The sequence below is a fragment of the Crocodylus porosus genome, unplaced genomic scaffold (assembly GCF_001723895.1).
Source record: "Crocodylus porosus isolate Cpor-Errol unplaced genomic scaffold, CroPor_comp1, whole genome shotgun sequence".
NCBI lineage: Eukaryota > Metazoa > Chordata > Crocodylia > Crocodylidae > Crocodylus > Crocodylus porosus.
Genome location: NW_017728948.1, coordinates 2,800,176 through 2,814,711, shown reverse-complemented (window position 1 = coordinate 2,814,711; position 14,536 = coordinate 2,800,176). Strand labels below are relative to the sequence as shown.

The 14,536-nt window shown below is 43.1% G+C and overlaps 1 protein-coding gene across 2 annotated transcripts in view; it reads left to right on the top strand.

Annotated features, from left to right (window-relative positions):
* The window catches only part of ATRN (attractin), a 254,873-nt gene that overhangs the window by 64,360 nt on the left and 175,977 nt on the right, over nucleotides 1–14,536 (top strand). For both annotated transcript variants that reach the window (XM_019552795.1, XM_019552796.1), the window contains exon 4: nucleotides 11,359–11,487. In XM_019552795.1, coding sequence (XP_019408340.1) covers nucleotides 11,359–11,487 — 129 coding nt within the window. The remainder of the gene's footprint in view (nucleotides 1–11,358; nucleotides 11,488–14,536) is intronic.

The following is a 14,536-nucleotide window of genomic DNA, read 5'->3' as shown; positions in this document are numbered from 1 at the left end:
CCAGATCCTGTCCTGCCTCTGTGCTCTCAAGAAGGGAGTTTCCCATTCTATAAGCGTGCTGCTGGTTACTACTGCCCACGTGCAGCACCCTGCACTTGTCAGTATTGAAACACATCCTGTTTATGTCAGCCCACCCCTGTAACCTATCCAGGTCTTGCTGCAGTCTTTCCCTCCCTACTAGCGTGCTCACCTCGCCCCAAATTTTGGTATCATCAGCAAATTTTTAACTTCCTGTGAACTATTCTGAACTTAAGCAGGAATCACAATTACATTGTCTTTCTCATTTTATTTATTGGAAAACTTTACAGAATTAAGAGACTAAAGTAACTTGCCTAAAAGCACACACTGAGCTGATACATGAGTTGAGGAAAAAATGCCATCATGACTTCTAATAGTTTGCTCTAATTAAGCTAATTCTTAGTATGCTGTTGTAACAGTGGTATGAACCTGATCTGTACCTGCAGTGTTCATATCCTTTCCAAAAAATGTTGGGCTTTTAAATTGAGGGTATAGGTAGTTCACAACATTAACATTTTGTGATTCATACTTCAAAACCATGTTGTAAATCACCAAGAAGTCTGTGCCTGAGGGGGGAAAAAAAGAGTATGAGCTTAATACAGCCGCACTTTCAAGGGAACGGAAGTTATATATCCAATTATTTTTTTGATTGCTGCTTTAGTCGGTATTTGAATTACACTCTTCATTAGTACAGAATGGTTTTGTTCAGTAAACAGACTTTAAGAAATAACAGATGCATCTAATTTTGATGGAGGGAGAGTAAAGGCATCTGTTGAATTATTTTTTCACTTTAAGTACTGCTAAAACACTCGTTGAAGCCCTTGATCTCAACTGCTTTTGCTCTTTCCCTCTCCTCTCCAGCCTCCATTGTCTGTGTCTTCCACAAACACATTTTACTTTTTACTGTGCTGTCCTGTAAAACCTTCCTAAATGTATGTGCAAAGCTTACTTAGCCCCTTCTCTTCAAGGCCCTTATCTGTTGTGATGTCTACAGTAAACAGCTTTCTGATGATGTGGATAGTTGCCAGGAGGAATTGCACCAGAAAATGAATGAATTCATCAGGGAGCCAATATTTATATTGGAAGACGATGTGAAGGCCTGAGTCACCCTGGACTACGTACACTTCATGCACTTCACAGACCTTATCTCCAAAGAAAATAAATTAAATACAAGAAGTGGTATAATAAATGCACATAATGAGAATGAAGAAATAACGGAAGGAAAGTGTGGGGTTAGGTACTTCTAAGGTCTCTCTTAGGTTGCCTTGAACCTTTCAAATGGGGTGCATGTTTAGTCTATGTTGGTATTAGTCAAGTGGTCTTTTATATCTCGTTGGCCAGGGTCAGTTTCTTTTAATGCTTTTATGACACCTCTTTGGAGTTTGAGTTAAAAGCTCTAGATACTGGACAAGGGAGATGAGGTTGATGTTATATACTTGGATTTCAAAAAAGCCTTTGACTTGGTCTCCCATGATGTCCTCATGGTAAAATTGGGGGACTGTGGCTTCGACAGCCTTACATGGCTGGGGAACTGGCTCCACGGTCAGACCCACAGAGTGATAGTCAATGGAACAGAGTCAACATGGCACATGGTGACCAGTAGCATCCCCCAGGGATCGGTACTTGGACCAGTACTGTTTAATGTATTCATAAATGATCTGAATTTGGGTGTCAGAAGCGGGCTGACTAAGTTTTGCCGATGACACCAAATTATGGAGCAGTGCGGTGACACTAGAGGATAGAGTGGGGATTCAGGCCGACCTGGACAGGCTCATAAGGTGGGCGGATCAAAACCTGATGATGTTCAACATGTAGAAATGCAAGGTTGCTCCACCTTGGGAGAAAGAACCCACATCATACTTACAGGCTCGGCAGTGCTACACTCACTAGTGCCACAACCGAAAGAGACTTCAGGGTCATGGTTGATCACAGGCTGAACATAAGCCACCAACATGATGCTGCTGCCAGCAAAGCAAACAAAGCCCTGGCTTGCATCTACAGATGCATCTTGAGCAAGACCCAAGAAGTCATCCTCTTGCTTTATTCGGCCTTGGTGAGGCTGCAGCTGGAGTACTGCATCCAGTTCTGGGCTCCACACTTTAGAAAGGATGTGGGGAAGCTTGAGAGAGTGCAGAGGAGAGCCACACACATGATCAGAGGGCAGGAGAACATTCCTTAAGAGGAGAGGCTGAGAGCCATGGGACTCTTCAGCCTGGAGAAGAGAAAGCTCATGGGGAACTTGGTGACTGCCTGTAAGTACATAAGAGGGGTGCATCAGGAACTGGGAGAACATCTGTTTACTAGGGCACCCCAAGGGAACACAAGATCTAATGGCCACAAACTGCTGGAAGACTTCTAGACTAGACATAAGGGAAAAAAAACTTCTATACTCTCCTAGTCTCCTGAGTCTGGAATAGACTCCCCCCAGGAGTGGTGCAAGCATCTACTCTGGATACGTTCAAGAAACGCCTGGATGCTCACCACGCTGGGACCATCTAATCCCAGCTGACTTTCCTGTCCTTTGGGCAAGGGGGCTGGGCCTGATGCTCTCACGAGGTCCCTTCCAGCCCTAACATCTATAAAATCAGTGGCACAACTGTATTTCAGGAAGCCTTAGGGGTAACCATTTGGTGACATTTTTCCCTCTTCTGTTTTACAGCTTTATTACCTGCTGTCTTGAGTAGAGAGGTTCAGTTAAACTGCTTAGTGCAGCGTACTTGACTAGAACTTGCTGTCATGCTTTTACTTTTGTTCTCAGCTATGTTACTTAACAAATCTGGTTGCATATGCAGTCACAATTGCCCACCGATGCATCAAAATGTCTAGTCTCAGTTTGCCTGAGAGTCTGCCTGAGTCCAGAAGCTTGACCTTGCCTCTTCTGCTCACTCTACACAGAAGACTTGACATATGGCCTAGAAGATATGACTTGGGGACTCAGTTATCCTCCATAACACCTAATAAGGGTAGCAGATACCATGGTCTTTATTCTGCTTGTGGACTAACTGAAGCACCAATCTCTGGTTTATTTGTCTGCTTTTGATATGACATTCTTGCCAGAAATAGGTCTCTTGACTAATGTTTACATATTTTACTTATGGCTGGCAGTACAAAACCCTACCAGAATGCCTATACATAAATCACTCCAAATTCAATATTTTGATGGAGCTGGACAAGGATAAAATAGTGCTTTAAAAAAGGCCACATATCTTACTTCAAAGTATTGGAGCGTGCATCCAGTGGATTCTCTTCCTCCAAGGATGGATTTTGCTCATTTGCTGTAGAAAAGATGGTTTTGTCCAATATTCTACAGAATATATTTCAGTGGAATTCCTGAACTGGGAATGGAGGTTACATGAATGACTCAAAGGGTCTTCATTTTTAATAGAGCTATAGGGTTGGAAGCTACCTCCAAAGTCATCTAACCCAGCCTGCTGCAGAGATTCAGCATTTACTGTTGGTAATCCGTCCCTGACAGATACCTACCCTGTCTCTTCATTTAGTTTCTAGAGTCCAAAAGCCTTCTGAGAAAAGAGGAAAGATTAATACTTAAGATATGTGTACATTTAACATGAACCTGGATTGCAAGAAAATACAACAATGCACTTGCAGCATACTTCAAGCATTACCAAGTCAAATACCTAAGAGAAATGTAATATATTACATGAGTGTTTATATCTGTTCACCACACTTGTCATCTTATTAAAAAATAATTGGACTGGACATATAAAAAGGGTGTCTGTTAGGAAAAAATACAGGTACGTCTTCAAAGTTAAGTGGATTGAAGATTTATAAATGAAGAGATTTAGAGCAGATCTCTGATTCTTTTAAAGCCAGGGCTCTGAACTGCAGTGTACTCATTAGACACAAGAATATGATATGTTGTGTCTGTAGCTTAAGTCTTTGGTGCCACGTTTCACTCATATTTAATTGCTAGCAATAGAATTTGTGCGAAGAAGGTACATTTTTGCAGTCTGGAGTTAATGCAAGGCATCTGTGAATAACTCGTTTCATACAGCATCATCGCCATCCTAGAGATTTAAAGAGCTGATTCAGTGCAGAACCGAGTGGCCAAACCGTGGCGCACAAATGAGTCCTGTTGACTTGCAGGGACTCTTTGGGAATGGGGGCCATTACCTTTTTTTATTACTGTTGGGATCTGTGCATGATTAGGACTTGGGTAAATGGCTCGAAGAAGGACTTGACTTGGTGGTATTGTTATTGCTCGTGATTTTCACAAACGTCGTGATTCTTGTGGGCCCCTTGCTTTAAAACCCAGCTCCCAAAGTTGTATCGTTACATCAGAGGCTCAGATTTAATTTCAAGCATAATTTTCTTACAAAGCTTCCGGTTTTTGAATTGTTTGTGTTGTCTCATGTAATCTTTGAACTCTTGAGTTTGGCATTACTGAGGCAGGTTTAAGTTAAGGTGACATTAAGGCTCTCCTGCTTGTGGGCCTGTCTGGTGTCATCCAGATATTTTACAGTGAAGTGTCAGGAAAGGTTGGATGCACACTCCAGTACAGCCGGTTGAGGAGCAAATGTGCGCATAGCCTTTCTATCACTGTGATCCTTTTGTTTCTCTTGCTTGTCTTTTGTATCTCTTCCCCTCTCCCCTTCCTTGGTTCTTACTGTTTTTCTGTCTCACTTTTTGTGTGCCGGCAGCAGCGGAGCTTATTAGACTGCTCATCTTTGACATGCAGGCAGGTCGCTTCTCAAGAACACATTTTTGATGTTTGCTGTGATGCTTACATACCAAATGAAGCAGAGGGGCTAGGGAACAGAGATCACACAAGAAACAAGGAATGGTTTAAAATGATAGGTACAGGAGGGAGAGGGTCTAGAGGAAGAAGGTTAGAGGACATAAAAGGGAGCTAGGGGAGCTGGATTTTGCTTTTGATTTGTGCCATGGACTACAAATCCCTGCACTATTATCTGTACCTATAAAAAGGGATATTTTAAGGTGAATAGAATAAGACAGGATCTACACTATCATGTCCCCAGTGCTGCCCTAGGTTCAGAGTTGACCTGCGTGTCCCAGGCAGTGCAGGACAGGCTAGCTCTGTGCCCAGGGCCTGGGACGTGCCCGGGGCAGGTGTCATGTGCAGCGTAGCTTCTGGACTGGCCGGAGCGAGCGCTGTGTGCAGTGAATCCAGTATGTGGAGGATAGGGAGCAGGGTGGGTCTGTGGGCTCATTCAGGCCCACAAGGCCATCCATGCACCCATTCATCCAGCCTGTGGGTTGGCCGTGCACCAGTCGCTTGGGGCCATGTGAGTTTGACGCCTCCGGAGTAAGGTACATGTGGTGAGCTCCAGCCCTTAGTATGTTTTATTGGAGAGCTCAGCTGAATAGTGACATTTGCTTAGTTAACCAGACTTTGTAGCAGCTTGGTGCATGCAAAGTGCTTGCAGATGCTCAGAAAGGACAGAGAAGATGCTAAACTCTAAAATAAGTTGGCCACGAGTAAAATTAAAGCTTCAGTTCGGGCCCGTAGAACAAAGGCGCTTATCGTACAGATGCTTTTCATTGCATTTCCCTTGTGGCAGATGACTCGGGATTCGACTTTCACAGTTTAACTGGCCTACGTTTTGAAGGTGGCTACATTGACGGATCCTCATTTACAAGCTTTCAAGGTTTGGTTTGTGTGTTAGTAACACTGCTTGCTTTTATTTTGTATTTTAGTCCATAGTTATAGTGCTATCCTGCAGCTTTTGCAGGGAAGAGCTTTGTATGTCATCTACAGGTTTTTTCTTTCTCTGTCGAGTGCTCTTAAAAAAAAAAATGTTGTCCAGCTCCAGCTTGGGAATTTTAAACAGCAAGTGCCTGGCATACCATCTCATGCTCTTTATTTTTTCTAGTTTGTCTCAAGTTTACAAGACTTACCTGGAATAATTTGTCCTCTTCAGCCTTTTCAACACACACAGTCACTAGAAGGTTATCTGACTCACTTGTGTGTCCCATCCATCCCCCAGCAGCTTATTTGGTGATCTGGCTGCAAATGCATGTTCATAAAACTCCCTTGGGGATTTCGGTAAGAAAAATGGTCACTTGTTGAGATCAGGACAGCCTGTTTTTTCTGTGATTCTTTTGTCCTTTGCCTGAAGCTCATGAATCATTACCAGCACACATGGAAAGTCCTGTACGCCAGTAACCTTCAAAGAAAATGAAGGTAAATCGTTTGAAAGAAATGACCAGCTATGAGCGCCATGGGAAGTGGGGAATAACAACACATATAGTGCCACAGGTGTGCGGCATGGTAGCGAGGAACATGGGACCAAAGGGGGCTTCTGGACCATTCAGTCTTGTCCCCTGAAACCAGTCTGTTTCTTAGTTAGGGGTGAGAAACGTTTTGGAAAGCTGACCCAGAAAATCTGTCCTTTGTGGTTGAAGACTTCCTCATTTATATCTGGCATATGTCCATTCATGGCGAACGTTTTACCTCCTTGTTCTTGGGGCTCGCCTTTAATTTAAATTGTGCTTCTTTCTCCCTTGTTGTTACCCCAAGCTGTTTTTATAGAGAGGAATTGTATCCTTTTGTTTTAGCTAGGCTAAATAAGCTGAGATCCTTTGTTCTCCTTTTCCAAGAGAGGCGCTCCATTCTCTTGGTCGTTCGGTCTGACCCTTTCCAAAACCAGTTTGAAATGCCGCCTGTCCAAAGCATGAAAGATGCTTGTTTCATCTTGGGCAGACGAGGTTCTTGGAGTAAATGCGGTATCTCTTATTAGACCAACAGAATAGCTGGAAAAAATGTTCTTTGGAAGCTTTTGGGCGCAAACACCCTTCTTTAGGCACAGGGAAGTTTTCAATAACTTCCTCTCTCTTGCTAAACCTTTCCTTATTTCTTCCTATTCATTCTCTTCTCTTCTACCCCTTTCTCCTCTCTTATTACTGCACTTTTCTTGCCTATCCATCCTTATTGTCCTCGGCTCTTTCCAGCACTGTTCTGGTTGTGAAGCAATACCAATAGCACGTGGCAGAAGAATAAGAGAAGCAGCAAATAGTGTCCCCTCCCATCTGTGAACTGCAGTTTTCTCCACCCTGAACTGCATTTGGATATTTTTTTTCATAAGGAAGAGACATGCTGTTCCAGTGTGAATGTTACAGTAAGGAGCTGTTTTCTCCCTGCCCTGTCCCAAAAAACCAATTTATTAGGTCCCTTGCACTTGCATCAATGAATAGTAGTACTTCAAGCTTCAGACCCTCGGTCTCAACCCTGAAAATAGAACTCAAACCTTTCTAATTCCTTAATAAATTAAGGAAAATAGCAGTTCAGTCTATGCTATTTTCTAACATCTCAAGTATCTGGGGCAAAACATTTAATCTGGCTTTTGCAAAATTTTCTTGTAAGAAACTGTCTGTGGACATAACAGCATGTTTGCCATCTAGTCAGTGGGTGAGAGGAGGCTGCTTTTGTGGCATGCCAGGCAGTGAACATGTAATTTTTATACTCCTTGGTAATGATACAAAAGAGGCTGTCATGTTTAACAGAATTACCATATTGTGGCCAAAATATATGCATGTAAAAAAGCATGGGAAAAGCTACATAACTTCTGCAGTGAATATGTCCAGAAATGGAAAATAAGGGTGTGCTGTGACCCTGGTCTGTTAGAACAGGTAATTGCTTAATATTAAAGCTAAAATAATATTCTTTAATATTACAGTTAATTAAAAAAAAAGTACTGTTGTGAGCACTGAGGTTGTATGCGTAGTTGGGATTATGTTAGGTTCCTTTTTCAGCCTTGTCTTTTTATTGGTCTTGCTGTTGGATACATAGGCGTCACAAGTTAAGAAGCCAAGCCTGTTGGCTATTTTTACAAGAAGCCTGCAGAGTTGATTTGTACTGGGGTGCGTACCTGAATACAGAACAGCTGCATATGGTCTCTCCTTAAAACCATTCTCTCCATCAATCATGGTCTTGAGGGGAGATTGAATCCTTTATAACTTAAATTGGATCCAGCTACTGATCAAATCTCTCTGCAAAGAGGAGGGAGACCTAGGGGCAGAGTTCCATGTCTATGAGAAGAAAGTTTCACTGTTAAATAAACCTGTCTTATTGGTTAATTTTGAAATTAAAGACAACTCTTCATTAAATAAAGATTTGCATTTAGATTGGCAAAATTTTGGCCTACCAAATAAGTGTCTTAGGTTGGTCTTTGCCAGACGGAAGGGAAGGCTATCACTTTCTATAGACTAACTGTGGGGTGCTCAATCCCTGCCCGGTAGGCAAGATCCAGCCCATGGAGCCATGTTATCCAGCTTGCAGGGGTCTCCAAAGGTCTGGAAATTTGGCAGTGTGGAGCAGTGGCAGTGTTAACATCTACTTCTCTGATGTCAAATTGTCAGACCCATGGGGAGCCCCTGGACTAGATAACATGGCCCTGCACACCAGATTCAGCTAGCAGGTTTGGGCACCACTGGACTAACTTGTTCAGAGAGGCATGAACTTTTGTAGGCTACTGCCTACTTCAGTATTGGCAGAGGTGTTGTGAAGTGTTAATAGGTTTTCTTCTTATTGTCACACTTCTTAGAAGAAGAAATGCTTCACTTCACATAGCAAAGATCACTTGAATTGGGTGGTATCTGGGGCAGTGATTCTCGATCAGGGTGCTTTGAGATCCTTTCAAGGATGCTGTAGGGTGCCACATAATGTTAGCACTGTTAAGTGTGCAAACATGCTGTATGAGATGCACCCAGAAAGTTCAAAGAGGAATTGCTGGGTCAAAAACACTCTTATCTGTTGTGGTTTTTCTGAATTTTTTGCAGCAAAAGAATCGCTCTATAATTTTTTCCGTAGTCCAAACAAAAAAAAAGAAAGGGAAACTAAGGGGATTTTTAGATGCATTTCCGGTGCAGCACCAGGCACCTTAATTAGTGAGCTGTGCTAATGAAAAACGCCTGTGTGTCACGTGTATCAGTGTCGCTGTGCATCCCCACGCTGGAAAAAAAAGGTGTCAGCGTGCTTTGAAGTAAACCTTATCAGACGTGTTTTATTTTAAAGTGCACCGTCACCATTTTATCAGTGCAGATGCACACGACACACGAGGCTGCTGGGGCATGTCAGTTTCCAGGCTCCAGCCGCCTCGATTAATCGACTGGTCTGATGCTCTGGATTTCCAGCGTGTTGGAGCCCGGTGCATGTGTGTAGGAACCCTAAGAGCTGGCATTTTTTGATGGGTGTACTGAATCTATCCAGGGGTGCTTCAAGACTCTCTCAGTCTTTCTTCAGTCTAGAAAGATTGAGAACTGCTGATCTAAGCAGTCAAGTTCTCAAAATAGCATAAATTGAGGTCAGAGAAAATTTAGGTTGGAGTTGAGGAAGAACTTTTCTGACTGTGAGGGTGGTCAAGCACTGGAACAGGCTGTCCAGAGAGGTTCTGGACTATCCATCCTTGAACTTTTCAAGAGCAGGTTGGACAGACACTGGGCTGGGTTGGTTCATTCAGGGATGTTCAGCCCTTTGCTCCAGGTAGAAACTACATAACTTCCCAATATCCCTCTTAACATGTTTCCTATGATCCTATAAATACCTTTTTTCAGAGAACTTAACTTAATGGTCCAAGCATTTTTTTTTTTAAAGTTTAAATAACCTTCTGTTTCTGGAAACATGTTCTATGTAGCCAAATGGGAGCATGATCGGGGGTGTGGGGGGGCGGGGCGGGGAATATTTTTTAAAATAGAAAAATTGTCTCTGAAGGCAAATTTTGGTTTACTCAAGCCAAGTCCATGCTTATATATGTTTTTATGCGTGTATGTGTGCGAACATGCAAAAAAAAAAATTCTTTATTGCTCAGTGGGCCGTTTCAAATTTTCCCTTTTTGTTTTTTCCCCACAACAATTTGCATTAAGGTAGTTAAAGCTGGAAAAATTAATAATGCTTTTATGTAAGCAGAGCTTTTATGAAGTCCCAGGTTAAATTGGGTATTGATCTCACAATATATTAAATTAGTTGGTTTACTGAATTACCTCATTTCTAAAGAATCGGATGTCATCTTAGTGCCTTGTTTCATGTAGATTCACGCATCTCTGAGAATATGCAGTTTTTGGAAGAGAGAGTGTATATTATTCTCTTCCTCCGAGTGTTTAAAGGCAGTGGTGCTCAACCTTCCTACCCTGAGGGCCAGATGAATGGTGTGCAGTCAGCAGGTGGGGTCAGTTTGTGGGTGTGATCCTGTGTGCTGGTCCAGCCCCATGCGCTGGATCTGGCCGTGGAGTGGCTCTGTGCACCAGTGCTATCTGGCATGCGGGGCCACGTCATGTGGCCTGTAGGGCTCCCTATAGGATGTTTCTGGAGGCTGCAGCAATTAACGCTGCCACCACCCCTCCACTTCCAGATTTTTTAGACCCTTGGGGAGCACTGTGCTGGAGATTGAGCGTCACTGTTTTAAGGGTTTTTTTCCTGTGACAAAACACTAAATCTGATCATATTGTTATAGGAAATATTTAATGATGTAAATGAGTAATATTTAAATGATGGTTAAAATCAGGGGTAGGCAGTTGTTTGGCCTGGAGGGTCACTTAATGAGTTTGGTGAATTATTGAAGGCTAGCATGGGGGGACAGGGAGATGTCAATTGAAACTATCTGGCCCACCGACCACTTCTGACAAGGGAGGGCTGCACCACACGCTGATCTGCTCTGCTGTGGCTGGGGCTGAACCGTGCAGCGTGTGCGCTCCACCCCGATCTCTACTATCTGTTCCCCCCACCTGCCCAACTTTCTATTGACATTGCACGGTCCTGACACTGGCCGCTGGCAGCCAAGCCTGCACGGGGTGGGGAGCAGCGCAGCGCACCAAGTAGCTGTCCCACCTGCACACCGCGACGAGCCCCTGCTGCTGCACCGCACCACACCAGGGAAGTTTGGGGGTGGCTGGCATGGGCCCTGGTTGCACCACAGTGTCAGCAGCACGTTGCAGCACTTGGGTGGGTGGGATTGCTACTAAGTGCGCTGCATTATGCCCCGTCCTGTGCAGGCCTGGGTGCCCACGGCTGCAATGTCAGGACTGGGCAGCTACAGGACCAACAGGAAGCTGAGCGGCTTGGGGGAAGAGGAGTCTGTGTGGCCTGGCCAAGCCCCAGCTGCGGCAGAGTGGAGTGGCACAATGCAAGATGCAGCCTTTCCTCCCCAGGCTCCTAGTGGAGGCTGGCGGGCCAAGTAAGGTCAGTTGGCGAGTCAGGTACAGCCCGCAGGCCATATTTTGCCCACCCCTGGGCAAGATCATCTTGTTTGTATCCTCAATTTCAGTTGTTTTACACATACCTGAAATGTGTATATAATAAACGCACCATATTTATGAGCCCAGAACTGTACGTGATTAATGTGAAACGTTGTCTTTCTCTTTCAGTGGTCTTATTGTTCCTGAGAAGGATGGCAATGAAACCGTCCCAGAAGTTGTAGCCACTTCTGGCTACGTCTTGCTGCACTTCTTTAGTGATGCTGCCTATAATTTGACAGGTTTTAATATCACATTCAAGTAAGTACTGCATCTTCCAGAGTCCTTTTAGGAAATTCAAATGCTGCGTATGGAGAGAGAGAGACCAGCTTCAGTTTCTTGGTAGATGCAGCAGCCTTTGTAACATGTAACATTTTAATAAGGAATTTGATTTAGATTTTATTACATCATTACCTCTGCGTTGCAATTTAGAGAGAGCAAATATTCTGATGTGAACTTTTCTTTAAAGAGCTTTTTAGTATTTTTAGGTTAAAAAATAGCTTACTTAGATAAAATGGGAGACCAAGACACAAACTAACACTCACAATTTGTGTAATTTGTCTTTGTTCTGTGGCTGGCATTAATTTCAGAGGCTCATTGTAAGCCTGGGTAAATGCAGCATGAGTATACAGTGACTTTTCTGAACAAATGTTAAATTTGTTTGATCATAACCAGTCAACCAAAATTGATCCCATACATGTCTAATAGGATAAGTATATATGCTCTTGCCTTTTCTCCTTCCCACACTACTACATAAGAACAAGCTTTTTCTTTCCATTATGAGGACTAAGCATATCATAGCGATGCCCCTGAAATGTTCCTTATTTCACAGCTGTTTTATTTTTTCAGGCCTTCTAATTTTCAGTTTGATAGTAGATTACCAAGCCCAGCTGTTCCTCTAGATTAGAAGCACTTCACCTTTTTGTGCATAACTTTAACCAAGTTTTAGCTATTGGTTCTGTCTAGGCGTTTGCTACTTCGTCTTTTATACGCGATGCTGGATGTTTTGAAAAAGAAAACAGCTGGAGACTCTTCCCTAACGAGTAAACTATTTGCAGAATGTTACTTTTAAAGTCTTGAGTAAAAGACCTCAAGATATACCGAGCAGCGCAGGTGTGCATTGGCTTTGCAGTTAATTGAATTTCTTGCTTTTGTAAACATAAGCGTCTCAGAAATTTTATTGCAGATAAGATAGAGATTTTAAAAGCTTATTTCCTCCTTTAGAGGCAAGAATTTTTAATTCTTGGTGACCTTTAACATTGGTTTACTGAAGAAATTCAGTTGTGAGTAACTGTTTGTGTAATCCATGGGAAAAGACTCTCTCCTGTGTAATCTTGTAAGTGGATACACATGTTAAATGCCTTTTGCTGCCTAGTTGGCTTCTGTGCAGTCTGCCTACATTAGGCTGGGCTCCTTTGAAAAGAGAAAAATATAATTCCAAAGGAAATGCTACTAATTCAAAAAGTTGTAGCTGGCACCAGTCTATCTCTCTTCATCCACTCATGATTTTTGCTGGATTTCCTTGCACATTTTTTTTTTGCTGCCGGACACGTCTTCCCTTGGCTATGATTTTTTGTGTTAAGTGTCTAAAACTCACTTCCTAATTTGTATTTGGGCACCTAACCATGTGGCCTGACACCTGAGGGGGTGTTGAGAATCCTGCAGCTCCCATTGACTCAAGTGGCTCTGGCATCGTCAAAAATCAAGCCCGAATTTATTTAGCAGCCTGACTCTCAAACATCTAGTTTTGAAAATGTCGGTTGCTCTCTTACCAGAAGCCATGACACCATCTCCTGGCAGCTGCCAGTATTGCACTTCAACAGTGCCATGACGAATTTGGGACTCGCATACCTGTCCTTCAAAGAAAATAGCCAGGAAGTTGGTGTATTACATTGTAATTTTCAGTTTCCTCTAAGCCGACACGCTCTTCCATTTCAAGAGGTCAGCACTGAAGTTTGTGTGGAGTTTTCTGCAACTCTGAGTTTTGGATGATGGTCTCTCCCCTACCTTGTCCTTAGCACTGCGATTCTCAACCAGGGTGCCGGGGTGTCCTGAGGTCTTGCTAGATCCTTTGAAGGGTGCCCCAAGGTGTGAGGAGATAAGTAGATAAGCACAGGCTTAGGCTTGTCCTTGCCTGAAAGAGTCCCCACTGCCCAGCCCCTCTGCAAGGAGGTAAGTGCAGTCATATATACATTAATTTTTGGAATTGGGTGCCAAATTCACAGGTGTTATGGAGTGTGTATTTCTTTTTTTTGCACATATCTAGTCGGTTTAATAAAAGATATCACCTCTGCCACGAGTTTTGATTCCTTTTGCCTCTAGACCAATACAGCCTGGATACCTGGATCTTTTTATTTTCCCAAACTAGCTTGGATTGTAGCGAGCTCTGGGCATTGCTACTGGAGTCTGAATTCAAAGTGGAGCCCATGTTTGCTCTGATAGGACTGTAATGAAGAGTGAACCCCTTTGATTTGATTCAGTCTTGGTGCTTTTGTTTTCATCTCTGGTAGGACAACAGGGGTATTATATGGTGATTCAAATGGCTGAGCACAATGTCAAGTATCCATGATTTGATAAAGAGTGAGGCTTCTGAATTTGAATGTATGACAGAGAGGTGGCTTTGTGCCATAGGACCATTTCTGCCACTGTTCATTCCAATTCAGTGCCGTGTACACCGTGATTCAGAGAGGCACGTGGCTGGGATTTTAGTTTGCATTTGATAAGGTGTTCATTTGGAAAGTGAGTTTGTGGCTAGTTCTTGTGCATAAATCATACAGATGCCACAAAGCGTTTGCGGTAGCAGACGAAATTTTTAACTGTGGTGGAGGTTTAGAGGAACTCATTTTCATTTTAACCAGGGGGGAATTTGATTTAAATCAAATTGATTTAAGTCATGTTTTAAATCATTGGTCAGGGAGCTACCTCGATTTAATCCGTGTTTTCTACAAAAAGTGCGTTTGTGTTTGATATCCTTTGTTCATTTAAGTTCTTGAAACTTTGCACATTTGGAGAGAGGTGAGGGCTTGACTCTGTGCACACAAACTTGCAGACAGACAAGAGGGCTGATGGATAGGTAATCAGTAGAGCTGTGTGAAATTTCGGCAGCCATTTTGTTTTGGAGGGGTTTCAGTGCTCGAAACACCGAATCTGAAACCAAACGGAAGGCTCCAAAACATTTCCAAAATGAAATGAAATCATTCGAAACGTTTCAAAATATTTCGGAGGTGGGCTTGCCGGGAAACAAACTCGGAAGTGGCAAGGGGGAAGGACTGCTTTGATATTGACATCTGTAGTTGGCCAGTGACAGTGA